Genomic DNA, 26,868 nt, shown 5'->3' with positions numbered 1-26,868 from the left:
TATGGCAAACGGGTTAAACGAGCACCGAGAAGAAAAAAAATCTCTTGGACCTCAATACATAATTGTTAACATACATAATACAACATTCATTAAACAAGCCTAAATTGGTCATCACTTGCAAGTCAAGTCTAAACATGGTGGATCGGAATTCCCTTGCACTAATCCATTGAACGAGATTTAATCCTTATTTGGTATGTAGGAAACATAATATCTGGTTTCTAAACAGTTCCAGTAATAAATGTAGCGTCAGATGTCACAATGTGGAAGAGAACGAGTTCCGCATTTATTTGAAACTAAAAATAAAACGTTATTATTGACGATTCATGAAGCGATGACGAAAGGAAGCAGGAAGTGCGAGAAAACGCGTAGTCCATCCGATGCAGCCGATAATATCTCCTTCAATATTATTCCTTTTAAAAACACTGATGCCTTGATGCCGATATGAACTTTCTAAGAATAATTATTTGTAAAATATATAATATAGAAATATAAATTGCGATGATTCTGTGATATAATTCTACTTGCAAAGATGAAATGCTTTTAGTAAAACTAAATTGTAGGTATCAAAGCAAAATGTAACATCACAGCTTTCAAGCATGGTGGAACTAATCGCCATACAATTAACTCTACGGCACAGGAAGTGAGAGATGATTAAACTTGCCCCGAGTCATTCGGAGATTGCAATTTTCGATCCAGCTGAACGAAACAGAACTGTAGTGAATAGTTAAAGAAAATTATTGATTAAAACTTCGATTAAGTTACATAACTCTGTAATATAATGTATATAATCACTATCCATACGATCATTCACTGACGAAAGACTCAATGTAATTAAATCGAATGTAGGTGAACATATTCGAGCTTAGACATAAACATAGCCTCTGATCCGATGAAGTCATAACTAACGACATCTTATAAATAACTTACCCACGCAACCTCGAATAAAGATTAACGTAATGGCTTACTAATTTTGATGTTAAACATAATGAGAATCAAGCAATAGTTAAGGGAAAACAACCGAAAAGACCTGTGATCACAGATCTCTCGTTAAAAGTAGAGTTATATGTGATTCAAAAAAGATCATTGACTTTATAACAACCGTAAACTGTTACATCTATATGTACTTGGTGTCAATTACACGCATGTTCCTCGTGTGGAGAGAATTTAGAGAGATGAGCGACATGCATATATTAACCAATGAAAATCATCGTGGCCCCTAAACCCACTCTGACGCTTGCGAAGCACTGTCAAGGTTAGCATGAGGATCTTAATGATAATGCCTTAAGTAGTTAGCGATAAATGTTCTAATCTTCAATCTTCACGTATTGCAAATACAGAAATCGTACTTGGACACAATTAAAAATCGATTATTTGGACACCATACAACGTCAATTTAAGAACACAATAAAAATATAAATTATATTTCTGAAAGGAAATTTAAAAACAAATTAGGTCCAAATCTATCCAGAACCCTTTACTACCTATAGATCAAAATTTAACTTAAATACTTATCAAATCATTACATATCAATGATTCACACAGTATTCAGTTTCCCAACGTCAGGTAATCTACTATCTACCGTGCGACCCAGTTGGCGGCTGCCGATTGAGCGACCGATCTCGGTGAAAGTAAGAGAAGTCTCCTCAACACGCTAAGGGAACAAGCAGACGGCCGCTAATATAAACATTTCGTAATCGCTATTATAGGCAACGTTACCAATGTACAGCCGATCGATACGTCCGGCGACACACTTCATCATTACTTACATTGACGATTACGTCACGCGTAGCCAAAAATATTGAACGCTAGCTACCGTTCATTGAAACTAAACACGAAAGTGCACACAAAACATTACGAAATGTAGTCTCAAAAGTTACAAGGCTCTAACAAGGTAGCTTAAACGAAAATAGTATAATAAAGCTAGTTTTATGGAATTGCGTCTTGAATCATTTAAAGCCTATAGGATATGGAATGCTAAGTCAATATATGACAATAGAAGCCTGTGGTTCGAGTCATCTTATATGACATTATTATGCTTAAAGATCTTTACAAGTTGGGGCTACTAATGGCTGCTATTAACATAATTTTGCCCACACACGTCTTTCAAGGTGCAATCAATTTTGGCACAAGGGTCAAAACCATATTCATTTAAAATTCAAGCTATCTATTTCTATATGTCATTCTATATATATACAACTAAATAACTGGTCTTTATTTTGTATCTATTTTTAACTTATTCATTAATCTTAAAGACAAAGTTTTACTACTCGACAATTAATCGCTCAGTGGGCGGAGGTTTGCTAACAGCTGCATTACAATGAAACTAAAGATTACATATATTGTTTATAGGTAATATACAGGGTGAATTTTTAAAACGGGCCTTCAGGGCCAAATCGGAAACTATAAGGATTAGCGAAAAATGCTAAAAGGAGTTACGAGGCCGATTTTGATAAAAACTAAAACTGCATCATTACTTTTTTAAAATAACTTTTTCCCTAGCCGGGAATCGAACGAGTTCATTTTGAAAAAAAATGCACCCTCTATATTATTCCACTATCTGATAGTCTTGCTTATAAGGATCAAAATCTGGGAAGTAATGATAAATGACAAACTAAAAGAAAAGCCTCAATTTTAAGAAAATACATATTTTTTCATATTAATTTGGCAGTTAAGTTCCCGCCAATCATCAATTTAAACATTTCGTGTATTAACATTTTTTTTGGGTCAATGTTTCTAATAATTCGAAATGGACGTTTTGTTTCCCAATAATTTATATTTTTATGTCCGACTTAGCTAAGGTTATTTTTAAGACCATTAAAATAGATTTACTTGCTATGGGCGGAGTATCGTTTAATACAGATGTAAAGTTGACAATTTGCGAGAATTACTTTTTAGAGTCAAATCCGAGTGATTACTAAAAAAAGAGATATAGAAAATCATATTTAACGTTGAAACGAAGTTGTAATCAACAAACAATAAGAATTTACTATTTAATTAGTTATCTATTTTCATTTAAAAATCAATCCTAAAAACGGCGGTAACTTATTTGCCAAACTATTACTTTCTCATACTAAGCCGTATGTCATAGTCATAACATCGAATAATTAGTTGATTAACCAACAAATTCTTCAATGGTATAACTTATGTCTGTTTCTAAAGAATTATAAATAAATCATTTGTTATGTATAATCCTTAAGGATTAGTATGCCAATGTATGGAAAAATACGTATTTTCTTCAAAATTTTCCTTTTCCTTTAATTTGTCACATAACATTACTTCCCAGAATTTGATCCTTATAAGCGACACTATCAGGTAGTGGAATAATATAGAGGTGTCATTTTTTTCAAAATGAACTCGTTCGATTCCCGGCTAAGGAAAAAAATATTTTAAAAAACTAATGATGCAGTTTTAGTTTTTATCAAAATCGGCCTCGTAACTCCTTTCAGCATTTTTCGCTAATCCTTATAGTTTCGGTTTTGCCCCTGAAGGCCCGTTTTAAAAATTCACCCTGTATATGGATTTCATACGAGAATTAAATAAAATTTTGTATGTAACTAGAAATTTAATTTAATAAGGTTAAGCCGACAGCTTATATATCACTCCCATGACAAATGCAACGACATTTCATATGTTAAAATTCGCCAAGACATTTGGACTGCAAGGCTTGCCAACGAAGGAGACATATCATACAAATAGATAAACTAGAAAACCATCACCCTCAGCTTTAGGTTAAAATGAATATCAAATATCCCAGAAGGATGAAAATATCGTATAGAAACTCTAAAGAGAAATAATAGTTGAACGCATCCAATATCCAGGGTGGATTTTCTACGATCAATGAAATGCTTTATCTTTAGTAGTAAGAAATGCACAAAAACATGTTTATAACCTTATCAAAGGAAAGGAAAGAGTATCAATTCGTCTCGTATATTTTTGTCTAACCAATAGATATATGGACTCATCAAAAATTTTGTATTACCACTATTTTGGTGACTTAGGAATCAATGCACATTATCAATATTCTATTTGTCTGGTTAGCTGGTTCAGAATGTTAAACGCATTATTAACTGGAATGCGTCTTCGACATACCTGGGACGAAGACGACGTCGCATTGATATTAGTAGAATAACTCCGTGTACAGTTAGTAACACGAATGTGTGGCGATGATGTCATTATCGTTCATTCATAAGAATCATAAGTAGTATTATTACCGTATCTTGCCTTGTAACAAATATATGTTACAAGTATTATTTGTATTTCGGCTTGCCTTTTTGGCATCTTCACAACTAATTTGATACAATACGTCCATTCATCAGTATTTGGAGAACTACTACTGAACATGAGCCTCCCCTACTTGGCGTCACTTATCATTATTTCTATGTTCTCCTTGTATACTAAATATTGTTCTCATGTATACTAAATATTAATTGCCATTGGATTTATGTCAAATACCTATTACTGAATAAGCATACATTTTCAAATAAATATTTTTTTCACCCATATAATTTTGGCAACAGCCGAAGCAACTTTGATAGGATATTCATAAGATATGTAACAACCTCCTCGAAATTAATAGTAATTTTCTGCTACAGCTGTTACGATGTTACCCAAGAAGAAACAATAAAGCCCTTAACCATATTGCGTGTTCATTGAATAGCTTGCCAAATTGGTCTATTAAGTCGATTCTATTTGTAGTTCCCAAGGAGGCTCCTTAAATTAATTTCGCAATCGCAGACGTACCCTCGCTAGTTACTTATGCATGCACCGCTCGTTTTCAGATTTCACACGGAGGTTGCGCCGCTCGTACAATACCCGGGGCTTTGCAGCTTGCATGACATTGCCACTTGCCTCGGAATACGGGCCCGGCGAGAGAATTACTGGGAGTGTTGACCTGTCAAGAGATTTCGCTCGCACAGAGCAACAGTTTACTCTTTAAAGGAATGTACACCTGTATCTATCTAAAGTTTTATCTTCACTTTCAAGTATACACTTTGAAGTATTCCCCTTGCGAGTACTTCGTTTTTGCGTTCAATTAACCCTTTGAGGTCTGCATTGCGATTGCATCTAAATTGATCTAGTGCAAGTGTCCATAAAAAAAAATACTCCGAATAATTACACACTAACCTACCAAAATATTATAACCCATGTAAAACACGATCATTTTAACTAAGTTTTAAATACTATAAAATTATATTATAAAATCTAATAGCAGTGCAGAGATTGTCGTTATATTTATCGGCAATGTAATATTTTACCAATTCATCCTTTTGACAAAGATATATCACGAAAACATGTTTAAGGTTCTTTAGGAAAGTAGACATCGCAGTTTCGCATCGAGCAAATATTCAAGAGAAAGCAAAACTGTTTGTAGAACAAAACGCTCCATCGAGTGAGGCTCATCTGAACAAAAAACAATATCTCCATTCATCGCTTTATATCTACTTTCGTTCTCAAAATTAATAACACAAGTAATGAGGTCCCGGGTACCATATGAACTATGGTTCCCTGCGGGCCTGCCGTAAACAACCAGAAAGTCATTCGGGTAATTATACAAAATTAGACATTTGAAAATATATGGCTTTAATATTTTTTTGGAAACTCACAAGTTTATAACAATGAACAGTCCAACATTCTAATGCTACGAGTATAATTTTTAATTGTAGATCATACTATGACCGGGAGCACATAAAATAGAGCCTTTTGTATAACGATGTAAATTTTGTTATGTAGATTTTGTAAAATATGTAAACATTATCGATAAAAGTATTTATAGCATTACTATTATTAGCACGTTTATATAGATATCATTTACACAGTTCCTGTGGAGACAAGTTAATTTGCCATAAATTTTTGTTATAGCTCGGTAAAAGCTTTTCATTATAAAACCGTGTCGGAAATGCAACGACTTCGTGCAGAACTGGAGCAATTGTATTTTCAAACTGTAAAACTACAGTTACACTTTAACACAGGGTCCATTTAAGAATGCATTAAAATGACACATTCCGGCGAAGCTGAGGGCGGATAGATAATACGCGAGCTCGACCGCACGAGAACCGCGGAAGACCCGCGCGTAGCTTTCCCTGGCAATTATAGTGTACGTATTGTGTCAATCTGCTTAATCTTCGTCGAGTTGTAATTTTGGAACTTATAAGGAGTAGGTATATAAATTGACATTTTAGATGTAAATTCATCCAAATGTAATGAAATCATTTAAAAAAGAGGTGGATAAGAGTTGTTTAGGTTTTTAAGTGATAACCTTTTTATCCGGACGATAGGTTCTTAAGAAGATTGTCCCTGTAGTTCCGGGACTAGAAGAGAGCTACGATAACCCCAGCCTGTCGTAAAGGGCGACTAAAAGGGGGCTTCCAGGGTTGCGGGCGGCAAAAGTGGGAGCTCGAACCGTCCAGTTAGCGACCCCGGAAAGGACGGCGGCATGTATGGTCGCATTCTGTCGTGAACACCAGATGGTGTGGGAGGAACGAAAATGCTTCCCCAGGGCTGAGTCCGATCGGAACATCGCGCTTGGAGGACTCCGGTTGTGTTCCGTCGGAGATCCCGGAGTTCTCAAGCAAGCGTTGAGGTCGGCCAACGGAGGGTTTTAGTGCGGTAAAAATCCCACATAACCCAGCGTCGCTCCCAGTCGTCGGGTATCTTTTGAAGGTTTCCCCCTCGTAAAGAAAAAACAAGGATTCTCAAAAAGATAAATACTCATAGATATTTAAAACCCTATCCTAATGGTATAACGTTAATTAAATGCGTGTAATAAAATGATTTCATACTAATTTTATAGAAATACATATTTCCGTTAAGTAACATTGGATATTAATAACTGTCTAAACTTAATCAATTATTTGACAGATTTTGTTTAAGTTATATGTCAAATAAATTGTGCGTAGGCTATAGGTAATTCAGCTAGTGGTGAAACAGGCCGTTAATCACGTTTCGTCAAAAGGGCTACCACTTGTATTATAATTATGCACAATAAATATTCTTAAGCCTAAAAAATCCGACGAACTTGTATCTCTTCATTAAAAAATATTTTTTCTTAGATTGTGCATCTTTTACCCAAATTAAGCTAATACAACTTTTAAAAATTTTAATCGATAAATGTGTCTGACCTAAAATAATTTATTGTTTTTATGTATATTCTACAAACAGACTACAAGTACAGAGACGGAATATAGTAAATCAACAAGCATGTTTATTTTTAGGAGACCACCCAAGATTTAGTTAAGTAAGGTTAGAAAAGTTATTTTTGTACTGTAAACTTTCATTCATAAAACATTTTATTTCTTCGTAGTTGGTACAAGTAGGTTAAGCTGCTTCTGGGTAGAGAAGATGATAACATATGTTTTCTTAGTTCATCATAAAGCTGTCGCTAAGCTTGAACATGGCTATAACTGCAGATGAAAATCAAAATCAAAATAGTTTGTTTTAAGAAAATAAAATAAAGACCCATGTAATTACCCGGCCATAAGTACCTTCATACAAAATAAGATATTGTTTTTAACTGTAGCATATTACGATTTACGGAAATGTTTACTTCCTAACACCTTACATAGTTATTGTTTATCGGAAACTACTGTGCAAAGATCTTTAAGTTACTGTTCCGCCGACGTCGGAAACATTGCAGATACGACTTATGGCTTATACTTACAGGTTCAGAAAATCTATTCAACGGCAATTGTTCAACGTTCAAAACAAAGAGAATTTCTCGATTTTATCGTGAATCTCAGCGTTGTGTAGGTATTTAATAGCGTCGCTAATCTCTGATACTGGCTACGATAGTGCGGACTATGATTTATTTTAATAGCCAACATCCAAACGATTGGCTACTTTCGTTTCGTCAGAGGCAAAAAGACAGATCGAATCTAGCCGTAATGATTTATTCACGGGGTCGCTTTCTTCATCACAATATAATTTAACATCTAGTTGCATAATTAAGACGTAATATAATAACTTGGCTGGCTTTTACTTGTAAGTCAGAGTGAGCATATAGATATAGATGAAAGTGCGTCGGTCGAGTAGTCGAGTAATTTGCGCTTTGCAATAAGTATGAAGACAAAAAATGCAATGGTTCACACCTACATCGCACACGCTCCATTAATATGGCCGGTTGATTGGTTTCGTTACGTCATCGCTTTGTAACTATGTTATGATGACTTATAAAAGTACTTGTTAAAAGCTCTATGAAACCGGTCTGTAAATATTGTTGTAAGAGAAATAATACAGTGATTTACTGTTTAAAGCAACATTACGCAAGAAACACCTACTGTGAGGCAAAGGAAGGCAAGTGCCAATCAAAAACACATCAAATAAATCGCGAGGCCTGAACTAGCGGTGGAGATGCGGCGAATTTAACGCTAGCAACCTTCACACAAGGTGAGACTAGACACCAACAGATTCTGACCTAGAAGTGTATAAAGCCATAATCGTCTTCTCGAAAAGTCTTTTTTGAAAGATAATATTATTTCTTTTTGAATTATCATATATCTAAAAGTTAAGTTAAGATTAAGATATTTGTCACTGTCCCTGTAGTTCCGGGACCAGAACAGGGCTACGGTATCCCCTGCCTGTCGTAAGAGGCGACTAAAAGGAGGCTTCCGGGGTTGCGGACGGCAAGAGTGGGAGCTCAACCGCCCGGGCAGCAACCCCGGGATGGACGGCGGTATGTGTGGTCGCATACCGTCGTGAACAGCAGATGGTGTGGTGAGTTTCAAGCTCACCTGGGCGGAGGCCGACGGGGCAACGCGCCAAGTGGACTCCGGTTGCGGTGCGTTGGAGATCCCGGAGTCCTCTACGCAGCGCCGAGGACGGCCACGGGGGGGTTTTAGTGCGGTAAGAATCCCACATAACCCCGTGCCGCTCCCACGGCATAGGGTACCTTTTGAAGGTTTTCCCCTCGACAACAAAAAAAAAAGATATTTGTCACATTCATACAGAGAGGTTACGTCCGGCAGGGGTACGAGATAGGTTGATATGCTGTTCATTCACTACTGCTTTTAAGGACTTCATTCTTAAGACAACATGTCTGTTAATCAGTCTCTGAAACAATAAACCTTGCTAAACAAACCATCTCTATACCATAAAAAAAATCTAACCGTTTATGTATGCTCACATAAACTACAGATAAATGTAGAGGTTTGAACTAAACGTATAGTAATAAAAGTTACGTAGTATGTACGTAGCTTACAAAATTTACATGAAGTACAGTATATTTCTAGGCAATACGGTCCGTCTTGTATTAAATTCCAAAAGGCTAGTGACGTTGGCAATTCTAAGCACGCTCCTACACGATCGTGAACCACTTTGCACGCAGACTATCCAGGAATTTAATCGCGACCTTAATTCGTGACTGCGATTAATATTTTGTAAGAAACATTTTTGCCCTGAAGCCGAATGGTCCACCGTAAATTCACTTAGAATTCGATTTTTATCGAATACATAACTACAGGGATTACGTAAGGAACTAGACTTTGTTGTGGTCCAAAAGCAAGTAACATTTTTTTCTACCTAACAACGAGGAACCTAATGATAGGATAATATAGAAGTAGTAGACGAGCATGCAATCGAACTGATGGTAGCTACTAGCGGCAGACAAGACCAGATGCCCGCCTGAGGTCATCCACAGTTACGCCGCTGCCCCTGCTAAAGCGGAATGCTTCGCAAAAGTGTGTCTCCCTTACCACAATAAGTAAGGCCTACTTATAGTTTAAGATGTTCCAAAGTGAGGGATAGCAACGATGCTGTGATCGATTACATATAGAGACTCCTCTTTTATCAGATATCGCATACAGATGATATTTGAATATCATATCTGTTTATGCATGGTAGAAATGAAGATAAAGGATCGTTTAATTCAGATGCTTAAGATAAGAAGATAAAGTTTTGAATAAAAGGTGAAATCATTTTAACAAAATTATTGATCCATATTTTCAGTTTTGTTCTCGCACATAGAACATAATTTAATAAAATGATTACATTAATTCACACTTTTTGCAGAGCTTGTCATGAGAAAAATATTTGTAAATACGTATGCCTACATGTGGCAAGCGTAACAAGGTCCGCGCCATATTGGACAGTCGTGGGCGGAAGTATGCACAGGCCACACTCAGGTAGACCTACTCATAATGAAACGACAGCGCCTGTCGCAACAGTACAAATAAGTTAACTTGACGACAGATCAACTCGTAATGTGTCGAAAGAATATTTTTAAAGGGGATATTTCAGGAAAGTGTCACCAAAAATAATGATGTTATTTGTTGCAAGATTTTTATGAATTTGCAATGTTGCTACATATGTTCAGGTAATGTCTGACATTTAAATTATTATTTGATCTAATGATGTAATTAAGTGGATCTAATGATGAGGTCAAAACAAAACATAATCTTCCTGCTACAATTCTTGGACTTCAAGGACCCTTCATTATTCGACTTCGGTGGCACGACACACACCTATTACTAATTTTGCATTGTAACAATAGTTTTAAATAAGTACTACTGCGTGCAATTTTGGTAAGGGTGAGACACTTAAAGGTTCTAACTTACATCAGTTGTCCCTAATCCAAATCCAGTCTCTCCGTCTTTATTGTCACGAAAAGGGAACCGGTTCATCACCCAGCATAAAATCCTCGCAAATATCACAAGGTAAAATAAAAAGCAACAACTCGAAACGTGTTCGCTTACACGGCCAAGTGAACATGCATTCGGGAACGTTAGCTAGGTTTAGGCTCGTATTTCAACTGACACAAATAGACTGATGCCGACAGCTACACAGACAGTGAAAAGCATTTTTGGATGCTCTGTAATTATGTCATATATCGTGATTTATTTCCGAGAAGTACTAGGGAACTCTAAATCAATATGTATCAAATCAATTTCGGGCAGTAATTCTTGGTTAAACGAGAAAACTTATATTATCTGACAAGGATCTATCTACATTCATCCCAATGCAAGTACACCTACATTATAGGAATTATATAATTAAACAACAACCACTACTGATATGAGACCAAATATACAAAATATGTATGTGGCAATGCCGCTTATGTTATACTTACTTCTTTCTGTTTGTGTCTTTCTGTTCTCTTTCGTTATGTTTTACTTCTTTCTTATACTTTTGTTAACAGTCTCATCAATTTTATCTCCTGTGACTGTAGCTTGGCGCATGTCCAATATTTTCCGCAATTGAAAACCGTACTTCATCATTATAATTATACAATATAATTTCTTAGCCATTAGTACCAAGTCGGGTAATACATACATTTTGAAATATTTCGGTGTTTTTATCCGTGAATCGTTTGATGCGATCATTCGAGAATAACAATTCTTGTGATACAATGAAAAATCAGTAGTAGAATACTAATGAGCATTACATGAAACACATTCATTCTTGGAATTTTCTACGTTCAAGGACAAATAAACGTTACCAATTTCAGAAATAATGCATATCTTACATATATACGTTAATATTCTCTCCATAAATTGTACTATTTACTTCAAGTATGCGGTATGCGTACGGTAAGATGTTAATATACAACCTCCATTTTAAGTAACTCTTACCCACACTATCAATCAAGTAAAGTAAAACGTGAGTTGCTTAAAAATATTAGCTAAGTGATGAAAGCGCTTCGAATACCTCACTAAAGGATGAAGTTTCAGAACGTTCCTACAGGATGCCAAATAAGTTGGAACATTCCCAAGTCTCGACCATACAATGAGATAAGAGGTAGATAGACAAGTTTTAAACATTTTGACCGATATAGCTAGTACGAATCACAAAAATAAAAGCAAGCCTTAACTTAATCAAAGTTAAATTTGCAAAGGCAGATACAAACATTCTATAGAGGTATGAAAAAACACGATCTCGAGAATCCATAAGGGCTAAGAATGTGCTACTTGGATAAATAACTTTAGTTAGCTGCATGATTGCTTATACAGATCAAAACCATTAATGAAGAAACAAAACAACTGCCATGGAGTTATAGAGCAATACATTGATTTAATAATAAAGATATCCAAATGAAAACTTCACGGCACAAGCGTGACTCATTCATCTCCCGCTTTCGTTCCATTATTTGCGAATCCACTAACTGCTGGATCGTGAGTTCCTCGTCGGATACTATCAGCTTCGTGCCCTGTTTATAATGAAGCACAACAGAAAGACAAAGCACAGATTTTATTTAATAAACTGACAGTGTCACTCCACAACCGATAGTAAATTTTGCGTGAAGAAATTAGGCAATTGTAATCCGATCCAATTATTTCTGATTGAAGATGAACTCTAAATCAATATGTATCCCCCCCGCCCCGGCGCGCAGTGTGACAGACGTGTTATTGCAATTCTAAGCAAAAATAAATCATATACTGTGTTATTACTGTTCTTGTTGCCGCTTGTTTTGTATCAATCGATTCAGAAAACTGTGTACTACATTTCTGTGTAAAAGTTGTGACCTAATACAGTGAAACAAAGTGATAAACTAAAAAAAACTAGTGCAAAACTGACCGTTAGTGAATAAAACACTAGCCGGTAAACAAAAGATTGGACTTTGGACTCGCACTACTCATTACTTACCTACCTCATTAGCGCTACCAAGTGCAGCTACAAAATTATATTGGTAGTTAATTTTAGCAACTCTGTCTATAGAGCGCGTGGTGCAGAGACCCATTCATTCTGTTTGGAGCGAGTATACGTGAGTTCGAATCCGACGATCCTATACTTTTTTTTTTCCTCTCCTATAAAAATATTTATCAAGAATATTAGAAAGATAAAAAGGGAAAGGGAAAAAGAAAAAAAAAAAAAAAAAAAAAAAAAAAAAATTTTTTTTTTTTTCTCTGAAAAATGGCTTCTGTTGCAAGGATTTGTTCCGGGTGTAAAAATAACTTACCTAAAAAGGAATACATGATCTGTGCCTCGTGTAAACAAAGCTATGATTTGCTATGTGCTAATATATCGCTAAAACGCTTTAACCTCTTGGACAAAGATCGCAAGAATAACTGGAATTGCCAGGAATGTCTTAGCAAGCAACCAAAAACAGATAATTCTAACACCCTGGTTCGAGCAACTCGTCCTGCAAATTCAGATGAAGATACCGACCACACATTAAGGGAAGAGAGAAATGTTACTACTCGGGCAAAAAAGCAACGCTCGTCACCCGATAGTGTTGAGTCGTACGTGACGGAAAGTAAATTACGCGAAATCATAAAGCAGGAAATTACTCAACTAGTCTCTGAACAGTTAGCGAACATTTCCCTTCAAATATCTGGTTTCCATGAATCGTTGTCCTTCCTCAACAAGCAATACGACGTACTTCTACAAATGGTCAACGAACGCAATGAAACTATTAATACTCTTGTTAAAAAGAATGACAACCTAGAGTCACAGGTAAAGACGCTAACAGATCGAATAGGGCAGGTAGAGCAAAATATGCGCTCTTCCAATATTGAACTCAATGGGATTCCCGAACATAAAACTGAAAACTTAATAAAAACTATACAACAGCTCGGTTCCCTTGTTGAAAGCCCATTTGAAGACAGTGATATATTGCATGTAACGCGCGTTGCGAAGCTCAACAAGGAGAGTGACCGCCCTCGTTCAGTTATTGTAAAACTTCGAAGTCAACGTCGTCGTGATGAGCTGCTAGCTGCAGTGATTAGGTATAACAAAAATAAACGAGATGATAAACTCAACTCTGGACATCTAGGAATCGGCGGTCGTCGAGTGCCTGTATTTGTGTCCGAGCATTTAACACCAACAAACAAACATCTTCACGCGGCAGCCCGAAAGAAAGCAAAGGAAACAGGCTCCAAGTTCGTCTGGATAAGAGATGGTAGGATTTTTGTAAGAAAAAACGAACAGAGTCCAGCCATCTTTATAAAAAATGAGGAAAGTCTTAAACTAATCATGTGAAATTAGTAATTCAATGTTTTGGTAGATAACCTTAAAAATGTCTGTATCAATTTATTATCAAAACGTGCGAGGTCTGCGAACCAAAACGGAAGATGTTCTTAGAAACATTTCAATCAATAATTATAGCATAATTGTGTTTACTGAAACGTGGTTGAATTGTAACGTTGCAAATAGTGAGTTTATTAATAAGCATTATATTGTATATAGAAAAGATCGGCAATGTACAAAGAGTTCAAAGAAAGACGGGGGAGGTGTCATGATTGCAGTGTCTAATACTATCCCTTCTTGTAGACAGGCTAACTGGGAAACTGATGCAGAAAATTTATGGGTATCAATCGAAGTAAAAAGCAGTAATAGTCCCAGAAAACTCTTTTTATGTGCTGTGTACATACCCCCGCCGGTTAACTTTGAACTCTTTTCACGTTTTTTGGAAAAAGCTTCCAACATAATTGATCAATCAGATCAAGTCATAATACTAGGTGATTTCAATATGAGTTTTATAAACTGGTCACGAGAGTTTGCAGGAGGCCCATGTTGCCCAGCAAATTATAATTCAAAGCTAGGATTGTCGCTCATAGATTTTATGTCAGCTAATAACTTACTTCAAATGAATGACATACCAAATGTAGACAACAAGGTATTGGATCTTGTTCTCACTGACTGCACCCTCTTGGAAGTAGCTAAACCTAGTAATGTGTTGACCAAAATTGATCCAAAGCATCCACCTATTGAAATTTCCTTACCATTGTTAACTTCTAATTTCCTAAAGCCACTAACAACCTTCCGTTACAACTACTTTAAAGCAGAGTACTGCAAAATAATTCCATACTTACATAAAATCGACTGGAACGTAAAATTAGAACGATGTAAAACTGTAAATGAAATGGCTAGTGTTTTTTACAAAATCCTTAAAGACGCTATAGCTTTATTCACTCCTAAGTCCAAACCTAGAAATACTAAATATCCTACATGGTTCAATAGCTCCCTAGCAAAAATAATCTCGGAAAAAAATCGTAAAAGACATAAATATTTAAAATATAATAACCCGCGAGATCAGATAGAATATGAAATTTTGCGCGAGCGAGTTCACAAATTAAGCAAACAATGTCTCTATAATTACAAGACAAGAATCGAGGCTGATATTTACAAGAACCCCAAAAGCTTTTGGCGCTTTATCAAGGACAGGCGGAATGGCGAATCTAGTATCCCTGCCTTGATGTATCACGGAGAACGGAGCGCGAGCACAGGAACACAAATAGCAGATATGTTCGCAAATAGTTTCTCATCAGTTTTCAGTAACGCGTCTTTAAGAAATGACATTGACATAGACGACGGACGGACTAATTCACTATTAAGCAACATTAAAATAACGGAACGAGACATCTTACGCGCAATAAAAAATATCGACACCTTTAAAGGTGCTGGACCAGATGAAATCCCCCCAGTTTTTGTTAAGCGTTATGGTTCTGTGTTGGCATTTCCCCTTTCAATCATTTTTAATCGATCCTTATCTGACGGCGTATTTCCAGACGTTTGGAAAATTGCAAAAATAGTTCCTGTGTATAAAAACGGCAACACCACTGACGTCAGTAATTACCGACCAATCTCAATTCTATCCTGCATTTCCAAACTATTCGAATCTTTGGTCTGTCCAAACATAACACGTCATTTGAATTATTTTCTCTCGGAAAATCAACATGGGTTTAGGAAGGGCCACTCTGTTGAGACTAACCTTGCGACCTTTACATCATACCTCTGTAGAGAGTTAGACAGTGGACAGGAAGTAGATGCTCTGTATATGGACTTCTCCAGCGCATTCGATAAGGTTTGCCATTCGCGTCTTATATGCAAATTAAAAATGTATGGAATCGACGGGTCCTTACTGGAATGGTTTCGATCATACTTGGCAAAAAGACTCCAGTTTGTGGTTGTCAACGGTCACTGTTCACAGAAGTATACAGCAGTCTCTGGCGTCCCTCAGGGGTCTCATATCGGTCCTGTCCTCTTTTCCGCCTTCATAAACGATATAGGGTCTCAAATACGTAACTGTAAATTTTGTCTCTTCGCTGACGACTTAAAAATTTATAAAACAGTAAAATCCACATTAGACGTCAACCTTATTCAAAATGACTTAAATAGAATAAATATGTGGTGTAAAGCAAATGGCATGATATTAAACGCAAAAAAATCATTTCATATAAGATTCTCGAGAAAATTCTCAACAGTATCATCATCTTATACATTAAACTCCGAGATATTACAAAAAGTAAACGAAATTCGAGACCTGGGTGTTATTTTGGACAGCAAACTTAGGTTTAGTGCTCATATAGACGCAATAGTTAAAAAAAGCGCAAGAATGCTTGGATTTCTGAAAAGAAATACCAAGGGGTTTCTGTCATCGAAGTGTAAAACTACTTTATTCAACTCGCTCGTTCGCAGTCAACTTGAGTTTGCTTCAGTTATTTGGAACCCTCATTTTGTCAAATATTCACAGCGAATTGAAAACATACAGCGGGCTTTCACAAGACACCTAGCGTTTCATTCTTCAGGAATTTTCCACCGTACTACGTATGATCTCCGCTTAAAACATTTTAAAATTATGTCATTAAAAAACCGTCGCATGATACTCGATATCATGTTTCTCAAAAAAATTGTTTCCGGCAAAATTGATTGTAGCCACTTATTGCAACAATTAAGTATAAACGTTCCATACAATTACCCACGACATCCTATTACCAAAATCTTCCATGTACCACCCAGTAGAACTCACCTCTTCAAACATTCCACCCTCTCTAGGATCTCTGCTGAATATAACCAAGTGTGTGCATCAGCCGACATAGACATTTTTCATGACGAATGTTGTCGTCTTAAAAACAAACTATCTACCTACCTCAACAGTTTTGCTTCTTGAGTAAATTATGTATATTTATTGTATAGATTTATTTTATTTTCTTTTCTAAGTATCTTACATTATTTGCATAGATATCACGTCTCTATTTCTATAAATGTTGTACATGCCTATAACTGGCTTGCATACCAGTGTATCTTATTATTTCACAATGTTATTTATAAAATTTCTGTATGTTATGCTGTTGGTGTGTCAAATAAATAAAATAAAAAAAATAAAAAAAGATAATATACAAACAAATTCTTATATTAACCAAGTTGTATATTTCCCTATCTAATAACGAAACTTTCTAATATGTTCTATCGTAATACGAAATAAACTACAATACGATGTAAAATAGAAAAGCATTTTATGAATTTTAATGTTTTTGAAATATTAATTAAATAATTTGCACTTTTATATATTATATTGTTATCCCTATAACTGTTTTTCAGATAATTATATACTTGAAGTTACACGTTAATGACCAAAACAGTATAAATAATCTTTGCCTTGCGGGATGCCTACGCTACAAAGTCGATGAGGAAGTGTCAATGGAGCATTAGCTACGATAAAACACTATTAATCATTAACTAAGTTATTCTAATGAATCACGGCAAACAAACATAATGCAGCTTGCAATCGATAGCAATCAGTTCGGTACACATTAATATGCACTTAATTGGCATTCTTGCGGCAAACCCGTTCGCATCGAGCGAGCCGATTTGCGTATCTCGACGACAATTCAATGTCTTTATCAAAACATGATAGACTATAAATAGTTCCATGTTGTTGATTATTATCTTAATACATAAAGACCAACGATGAGATAAATACACAAGCAATAAGATACTGGTTCTTACTTTGTTACAGAAATGCTTCTTCTGATTGCTGACTTCAGGCTGACTTAACTCGGTGTACTTGTACAAGTCTGCCAGTCATTCTAATATAGTCCGTTTTTATAGTTATCTATTAAATGTTCCCGACGACACACTCAAGCACAAGCGCTCGCCATAGAACAGCATAAAATCAAACGTGCACAAGGAACAAATTCGTCGATAACTTTATGGAGGCGGAAAAGTTTAGACGTACCTTCGACAAGGTCAGGTTCAACGAAGTACATCAATTATCGTGACAGAATGCCATATCACTCAGCGCACAATAAGCTGAGATTCGATAAGGCCGTGATTTATTGCGAAAAAGCGATACGTTACAAGCGATTTATTTAAATTCTGCTTTGTCGAAGGAGTGAAAAAGATAAAACTTGTGGGAAAGGAAACTGCGGCAAACAATCAGTCTGATACTCTCCATTTCCATTATCACGATCGTATTGGCCGCGTGGTTTCTCTGCGGATCCATTTAATGTCGCAATCTTACGACGCCCCACGAATGCTTCGATGTTTTTTTTCTTTCACTCTAAATTGATTGAGCTGTTCATCTGCCGAAATGTCGACACTAATGTTATACAGTGTCTACATTTGCTTCAGTGTATAGAAATGTGTAGCTTAGAGGAAATGGTATGTCATTTTAATTGATTTATTTTTAAACGATACATGATGACGAAATTGTTAGAGGTATGCGTGTTTAAATTCCAGTATACACGCTTGTTCTGTTAATGTAATAGGTACGAGGCACACAATTTATCTTGACATTTTTACACGTATACGTAACTTCCAGCAATACACGAGGTATTATAACATAAAACTAGTTTCATTTGAATACGGTTATAATTTCATAAAATACGAGGAGGTAAACCAATATTCATGGAAACATCGATAACATTTAAATATTACTTGACGCTCTTCTAAAATAAATAAATTAATAGTTTTAACAGATTTTTACATGAAACGCGATAATAACTTGATAACTTTAATGATACTGAGAAGCTCTTTAAACATGACTGATTTTAGACTGTTGTGTTTCATTGAACATGAATGTGTAAAAATTTCCCTTTCGCTGAGCAAATGGCACGTCGATTTCAATTTAATTTACGATAAGAGCAGCAATACGCTCCACGTTAATTTGGGTGAATAAAAGGCGAATAAGCGTCCGCGTGATCTGGGTCGGTAACCACAGAGTGATGGACTGCTTTCGCGGTCGACGACCAACGAGCCGTGAGTCTCCGAGATGCCGCCACGGTCTGATGCCCTAACCTTGGCCGCATCCATCCCGACTCATCCCGAGTACGTATTCCTATGATATCATCAGCGAAAAAAATATGCTCCATGTGGCGAGTAGGCCCAAGGACGGGGTTTCGATCGGTGGAAATATTATAGCGCCACAGAATATTAAAAAGGAAAGTCGGGTTAATGACCCCACAGTGGACGGTAGACTGATGGCTGTTCCGATTCTTTTTTTAACTACGAAAATGTTGTATTTCGAACCGGTCGCGACCATTTTTGACAGCGATATGAAACGAGCGCTAAACGAAAAACGAAGTCGAATATTGAGTTAGAAATATTGCCAAATTAGAAATGTTGCACGCCGCTGTGTGCAATCTGTCAATGGATTTTGCACTACTATCATTCGCAAAATTTATTACGTATTGGAAAGCAGATCGTGTGCAACTTTCTAAGCTTTTGTCGTGAAATTGTTGCGTTAATGCATTTTACACCGCGTGCAGTATAGCCGCTGTCGCTAGCTTAGTGTCCGTTTCCTCGGCGACTTCGTAGTGCAATCTCGAGACATTACTTAATTATTATTTTATGTTTTATTATCGCAACAGTGATTGCATAGTTGTGGATATTGGAAGCATATAAATATCGTTATCGACTTATCGCATTCGCATAACTTATCGTGCAAACGGTGAAACATCGATAGAGAGGATCACGTTCACCTAGCGGTACAGCTGGTCGGATGTCATTATCAGCATTCCAAATGCATAGTATATCAGCATGAACGTAACAATCGGCTCACCGAGACTGCGATGGAGGCGCTGGGCACGACGGCGGCCTCCTCGGCGTGGCCCTCGGGAGCGCTGAGGAATCGGCGCAGGGTGCCGTATCCGGAGGCCGAGGCGACCATAGCTACCATTATCGACACGCACTACACAGTAACCACTAGTTCTCACGGTGACATCACTATGCGGCGGCTTCGCGGACTCGGAGGATGCGCGCGCGGCGTGCTGCGCGCCCGACGCGTTTCTACTGCCTGCGCCCAGCGAGCCACGCGCCCCCCTACCAAGACGCTAGAATACTATTTGGTTTCCGAGATAAACGCATACGTTAGTTCAGCATATCCGCTACGATTAACGCACCGCACCTTCGTTAACCCTCGACGTATGATACGTGAACCCATAAAAAAGTTTTTATTTCTCTTGAACTTGAGTGTGGTAAACCTGATAATTGTATGATAACAAACGCGATCACCTTTTTTGCATATAAATCGACTATAAAAACAACTATACAGTTTTGTTCCACTAATTAGTATGTATGTGGTAAATTCAAATTATTAGAGGTAAAATAATCGAAAGCAAATAAAATGTTGTCAAATCTGTTTAACAAACATTTTAAAAATATTAATGGGGCTACCATATTGGATTGTAAAATGCAACTTTGTTGTACTAACATCATTTTACATTTTGACATTTTAACTTGGAATATTATATTTAAATATATTATGGTCTAGTGGAAGATTTGATACACAATAGTTTCTAAATAGTTCCATAATAATCATAACATTCCATGCAAGACAGCATTACATTTAATCAGTCTATATTTAAAGAAAGGCATGTCAGTCTGATAAGATATATAATTAATTAGCTGAATTCCTTTTTAACTAACACATTCCTGGTAGAGATATATTTAATGGACTACAGTGAATTATGGTGACGTTTGTGATTTTTAAAAATAAACATCAATAACAAAATAAACATAAAAATACGGGTTTAATAAAATCAAATTACATTACATTACTTAGCTAACACCAAAAGGTAAGGACAAGGCCAAGGTAAATATAAGGCCTGTGTGTCAATGCAGTTTTACTCATCTAAGCTTTTAAAATAAAAATAATTTATGTATAGCATTGCCATAAAATGCTTTAATTACTTCTTATGAATGTAATAGAAGGCTATTTATAGATTTGATCCAGATGGGCTACAACTTGACTCTGTCCATTTTTCCATACATATAAATAAATATACATTTAATATCAATAAAAAAAACGACAATTTTATTTTTGTGTGAAACTTTACACATCAATTTTGTGTGAATTCAAAGGGTCATCATCATCATCATCAACAACCCATTACTGTCCCACTGCTGGGCACGGGTCTCCTCTCATAATGAGAAAGATTAGGCCATAGTCCACCGCGCTGGCCAAGTGCGTATTGGTAGACTTCACATACCTTTGATTTTTTTTTTTTTTTTTTTTAAAAAAAAAAGAATTCAAAGGGTAATGATGGACAAATAATGACAATGTTGATGATTCCAATTTAATTGAAGTTCAAAAAACTTTGAGTCCCCAAGAGTCACACAGATGAGTCACAGCAACACTCAGGTAAGGAAAAAAGGAACTGTTGCAATGAATAATCAATTTCTCAGACAAATGCTATTATCACAAAGCCTAATCTCTCACAATTGTTATCTTTTACTAAAGATTAGGTACCTTAAGGATAAAAATGTATGTAAGTGCCCTATCAATAAATAAACTTTACAGAAATTATTTTTAGAGCTTTCATTTTTGCAATATTATTATCTTTATGTTTGACCTGACAAGAGGCAAATTTGATGTTATGCATCTACTGTGCCTGGCTTAATTATACATTGGCTATTTTATAAATGCAACAAAGTAGTGTACACTGTAAAATATTTCACATGAACATATTAGAATTGGACACTCAAATCACAACACTAGCAGAAAGCACAATACCAATGGATTAGTAGATAAGTATACCCATCTCATGTTTAGTTATATTGATCATGACATATTAAATGGTGGAAAATGAGATATAGGAACCATATTTGTAAACAGAAAACTATCATATAACTTAACAATACTTGTATTCTAAATTTTAACTGTGGTAGTATAGTGTTATAAACAAACATTAACTTGCTAAATGCAAATGAGTGTCTAAATGGTACAAGATTGCTCTCGAGCCAAATTCAAAAGGTCAGTGTTAGTGAGTCAGATGTTGGTGATAAACATTCTTCAACACATGCTGCACATGACCAAAAACAGACAACGAGTGCAAGGTACAGACAGTAATTAAGACAAATTATATATTAAAATTAACCTAATTAGTTTCAATTTCTTAGAAGTGTTTCAATATATTTGTAATTGGGTTGGTTGCCTAATAAATATGTTGTAGGTACATATTATTAAAAATATTGATATATTTACAAGTTATACTGTTACTTTGCATACAAACTGTATAATTAATAGAAGGTAAAACAAATCTTTTTTTCATGGTCTTCTAAATGGTATTCTCTCTTTATTGACATATACTTAAAATAAGTCTACATCCAATTTAGTTTATCTATCACCCATGAACATCACAAAACAATCTTATAAAGGTTATGCTGCTGACTATTATTACTACAAAAGTTTTTTTTTTATAATATAGGAGTAGCAGACGAGCATGCACTCCACGAGATGGAAAGTGGCTACTGCTACCATGGACATCTGTAATCAACCCCAGATAGGATTAGATATTCCTACCTGAGGTCGGTCCCAGAAGCGCCGCGACCCCTGAGGACTACGCTGGAACGCCTCGGAAAAGTATGTCTCCCTTACCACACCCTTCAAAACGGAACACAGCAGCACCTAACACTGCTGTAAATCAGGCTTAAGATATGCATCAATCCAGTGTAGAGAACTGCCTGTACATTACCAATGCAAGTCAAAATAGGGGGGCCAAACTTCAGTTTTATTCTGTATAAGACTACAGTTAGACATGTCCTCTCCCAATACGGGTTTGCAATAAACATCACTACCCTTAGTTCTATGTTAGTGACTACAGCAGACAAATATCTTGCCTGAGAGAACCTATTTTTATTTAAATCCTTTCGTCAACTCCTACAACACTTATGGTAAGAAAGGGTATGGTGATTTCACACAGTTTTTGTTTCATCATAGTGGTTATGATGAATAAATTTCATAACATGACTTACACAAACACATTACTAATTATACTATTATAATGTGGTGTCAAGTATAATTATGCCGAATTGTTTTAACAACTGAAAGACAAAGGAGGTCCTCATAAACATATCTGATATGACAACTAAGGCACATAACAATGTTCTAATACCAATAATTTATTCCGCAGGAGTGTGGGTTGCAGTCAACTTCACCCACACTTTGCCTTGATTTGTTTAGCTTATTTGAATGGTGACACCATCACTTTTTATCGTTTCTATGAGAACAACATGAGTACAGATGTCTCCGAATCCAAATTAGGCCTATCAGAAACAATTCGTACTTTTTCTAGGTAAAATGCAGAAAAATATACATTTAACAACTTTATTTACCCTACATTATCAGTTTACAACGCCATACTATGTCCGTAATGTCCATAACTAGCAAATGGAACGAGAATCAAGAACCATGTGCACGATAGAGGTGAAATTATTAACAACCGGCAATTAAAGACGTCTCGGTCTCACCTGTTTGGTGTCCACAGTGTCTGTGGCCTCCATGTTGGCAAATGTCCTCTCCTGCCTCTCCATGACTTCGAAAACATCAGAAATGCCTAATCCATTTACTGGGAGTAACAAACGCACACAATTCGAGCATAAACATAACAATCACGATGGTACAAAAATTTATAACGAAACAATGTCAATGATCAGACCGAACACGTTAAGACACCGAGTCCACTATGCCACCGGAAAAGCCGTCTAAAAACAACTTAATCACGCAATTGGACGCATTTTGATTATTTCAACAGAGAAACAAAGCACCAATGTTGATTCTTTTGGCTAGAATCAAGAAAACACTGTTCATCACCATCTTAAAATTTCACACATTCCGTCATCGAGGCCGACTGACTCTGGTCGCTGCCCTGGATGTAATCCTTTTAACGCAACTATTTTATTTGTCACGAAACATATCGCGCATTAACTTGAAATACACTATTATTTATAAGAAATAAAATAAGATTTTAACTTACTTGTATTTATATAAATGGTTCATTTATAAAATTCAGATTTTTTAATAAATATTCCTAATGTAAGTTTCTTACTGATATTATAGCGAAAAAGTGATATACAACTTTTGCAAACCGGAACGTAACGTACAAATCAACGCCATCTACAATTAGATATAAAAATTAAAAATCTATTGATGATTTTAAATCTAACGGAAATGTTATAAAAAACATCTAAACAATAAAAGTTGTTAATATTATTAAATAAAGCTCCTTTCACTTTTACAAAGAACTAATTATTCGGGTGTCTTAATTGATGTATCGCTGAGATTTATACAATTTTATATCTGTATTTAAATAATAATATTTCTGTCGTCGGATGACAGTTGACACAACTTGACTTGACAAATGACAATTATTCACACTAATTCTTCATAATTTGTTGTGTATTGAGACTATTGAGTGAGATTTATTATCCAGTGTGTAATAATTAAACATAGATGCCTCGCGAAAAGAGCCGGTATCGTGATAAGCGCAGCTCATCGTATAGTTCGGAATCGTCATACGATCGGAAGAAATCCAAAAGTAAGCACAGACGGCGGTCTCGGTCTAGGGACAGGTCGGAATCGAGTAGTTATAGAAGGAGGCGATCTAGCTCGCGGTCCAAATATAAAAGAAGAAGCTACTCTAGGAGTGCTTCGAGAGATAGATACGAGAGCAAGTCGCGTCGGCGATCATCTTCCCGCTCAAAATCAAAAAGGTCGAAGCATTCACGCGATCGTTCACGATCGCTGTCGAGTTCCCACAGCCGATCTAAATACAGCAAAACCAAGTATAGGAGAAGATCTCATTCTTCAAGTCGCTCTAGCTCCTATGATATTGGTAAGTGCAATATCTATAAGTATTAATCCACTCCCTACTGATTGCCTGGTTGTAAAAAGTTCAGCAGGGTGTCTTGTAAATGTAAAATTGATAAACAAAAAAAATATATTATTTTGTAATTTTCTGCTGTTACAGAGAAATCATATCAGACAAAATGTTTCATTAACATAGATGATACAGAGACTCAAGTTGAAAAAGCTATCAAAGCTGCTGAAGCAGCAGGGGTCACATTGACTAAAATACCAACTTATGAATACAAAGAGGTTGAAGTAAGGGAAGATATGCCAACCATACAAGATAGGAATGTTCTTGATGATATAAATAGTGAATCGTTTGTTCAAAAATCTTTCACTTCATCAAAATCAAAAAAGCAGCCTCAAAATATTGTGATAGATTTGAATGCAGAGACAGTTAAAGTTCCAGAAACAGAAGCCAAACCACAGAATGAAGACTCTATCATAAATTTTGCTGTAAGTATGATTTCATGTGTAGGCTGTATGTCACATACATATTGTCAAAGAATATGTGTATGTAAACTTTTATATTATAGAGTTATGATGGGTTAATTCAAAATATTCATATTGTTACTATATGTAAATAATTAAAAATCTTTAACTAATAATACTTTTAATTCTCCTGCACATTTAAATTTTCATTTAATTTTTTGATTAGATAGATTATTATTATTATAAATTATCTTAATTAGAATAAATTACCATAATTAGCAAAAACTTGTTACTAAACTATTTTTCATCCTAATAGCATCATAACTATTTTAATATAAATGTCTTTTGTTACCTTTTCTTCAATTAATTTAAGTCAATAAATAAATTATAGTTATGTAAAATGTGATATTTGATAGGATTGTTTATTTGTTTCAGGAAATCCCTAGTGAAGCAGAATTAAAAGAGATGTGGATAAAGAAACTGTATCAGTTCAGAAAGAAAATGCTTAGAGGAGAAATACAATAGATAATTTGTTGTAATGCCTTTTATTCATAAATCTCCTGAATACTTTTTGTTTTTGTGGATTTTCTTGAATAAAAGGATGAACAGTGCAAGGTCTGTTTGTAATAGGAGATGCAATAAAGTGTGTGCTTAACAAACGAGAAAAACATCAGTTTTGTTGAATTGTGCATAAAGTTTCTTGGTTTACCAACAAGCCTGAGTCGTGGCTTACAACTTTTAATTTTAGCATGGTACACATAAAATTTTGTGCCCAACCACCAGTTATGATGGGAACTTACAAAAAACATAATATATGTCACATTGGTTTTATGCTTATAAAGTCAGTTTCATTCGCTTTATTTTTAGTATCACATCGAAAATTATGCAGACCTGATGCACATGTTCACTATTGTATTATAAAGGACATGCAGACATTAAAGTGAAACTACTGTAATCTTCACTTGCAGCTTAATCTCGTTCATTTATAAGGGCCTTAATAAATATAAAATTCACAGTAATATATAAAACAACATAGTTTAATTTAATAGCATAACAATATTTTGTTCTCTTGTTTCTTGTATCTAAGTTTTCCTCGTCACTGGGACAGATACACAGTAGGACTGTTTTCAGGGCTAGGAAAATGAAGGCCAAATACTAAACCTATAACATTTTATTATATAACATAACACAACACTGGCAGTCGCAACTCACAATTTGAAATGCTTTGGAACTAAGACGTCTATATTTACATCACTGTAAAGGCTTAACACAGTTGAGAATCAGGTTTCACATGTTGGTTCTTTCCCGCTGTATGCGACTGCTGTAGGTCCTCGATACAAGGTTCCACGCATCCATATACCTGTCCATGCACATGGCTATGCATTTCTGTTCAGAGCTGTCTAGGGCAGTTCCCGGTTTATTGATGCATTTCTTGAAACATTTCTCTGACATTTTTGTAAGGAGTTCCTGGGCGTTCGCTATGGCAATTTGCTGCTTCACCTGGTCCATGAGCTCTTCCTTCTGCGCTCCACTCAACGATCCGGTGGACAAAGAATCCATATTTTGTAAATATTAATATTAAACCTTTGATATTTCGTACTTTTAATTAAAATTTGATAACAGAACAAACTCCTAACCTCAAAAAGTTACGTCCCAAT

At 35.7% G+C, this 26,868-nt stretch overlaps 4 protein-coding genes across 14 annotated transcripts in view; 2 read left to right on the top strand and 2 right to left on the bottom strand.

The window, feature by feature from the left end:
* Patronin (calmodulin-regulated spectrin-associated protein patronin) overlaps positions 1-23,798 on the bottom strand; it is a 72,225-nt gene extending 48,427 nt beyond the window's left edge. For 5 of the 11 annotated variants that reach the window (XM_073081034.1, XM_073081037.1, XM_073081043.1 and 2 more), the window contains exon 1: positions 19,712-19,973. In XM_073081034.1, the coding sequence (XP_072937135.1) occupies positions 19,712-19,828 (117 nt within the window). In that variant the 5' untranslated portion in view covers positions 19,829-19,973. Of the gene's footprint in view, positions 1-19,711; positions 19,975-23,400 lie in introns of those variants that run through there. The other 6 variants (XM_073081036.1, XM_073081039.1, XM_073081042.1 and 3 more) reach the window with 3 other exon arrangements.
* Positions 12,842-16,955, top strand: LOC140748262 (uncharacterized). Its single transcript, XM_073081032.1, has one exon. The coding sequence runs from the start codon at positions 12,901-12,903 to the stop codon at positions 13,906-13,908; it is 1,008 nt and encodes a 335-aa protein (XP_072937133.1). The 5' UTR covers positions 12,842-12,900; the 3' UTR covers positions 13,909-16,955.
* Positions 23,799-24,270: 472 nt separating the features above from the next.
* Positions 24,271-25,745, top strand: LOC140748257 (uncharacterized). Its single transcript, XM_073081029.1, has 3 exons — positions 24,271-24,764; positions 24,900-25,234; positions 25,646-25,745. The coding sequence occupies exons 1-3, from the start codon at positions 24,383-24,385 to the stop codon at positions 25,733-25,735; spliced, it is 807 nt and encodes a 268-aa protein (XP_072937130.1). The 5' UTR covers positions 24,271-24,382; the 3' UTR covers positions 25,736-25,745.
* A 618-nt stretch (positions 25,746-26,363) lies between these two features.
* On the bottom strand, positions 26,364-26,868 carry LOC140748258 (mitochondrial import inner membrane translocase subunit Tim13). The gene has a single exon (XM_073081030.1). It carries the CDS (start codon positions 26,768-26,770, stop codon positions 26,498-26,500), a length of 273 nt encoding a protein of 90 aa, XP_072937131.1. The 5' UTR covers positions 26,771-26,868; the 3' UTR covers positions 26,364-26,497.

This window comes from Epargyreus clarus, unplaced genomic scaffold (assembly GCF_041222505.1).
Source record: "Epargyreus clarus isolate Ecla_fem2 unplaced genomic scaffold, WU_Ecla_fem_2.2 ptg000015l, whole genome shotgun sequence".
Lineage (NCBI taxonomy): Eukaryota > Metazoa > Arthropoda > Insecta > Lepidoptera > Hesperiidae > Epargyreus > Epargyreus clarus.
Note: the sequence above shows the minus strand (reverse complement) of the source record. Positions and strands in the feature narration are given on the sequence as shown.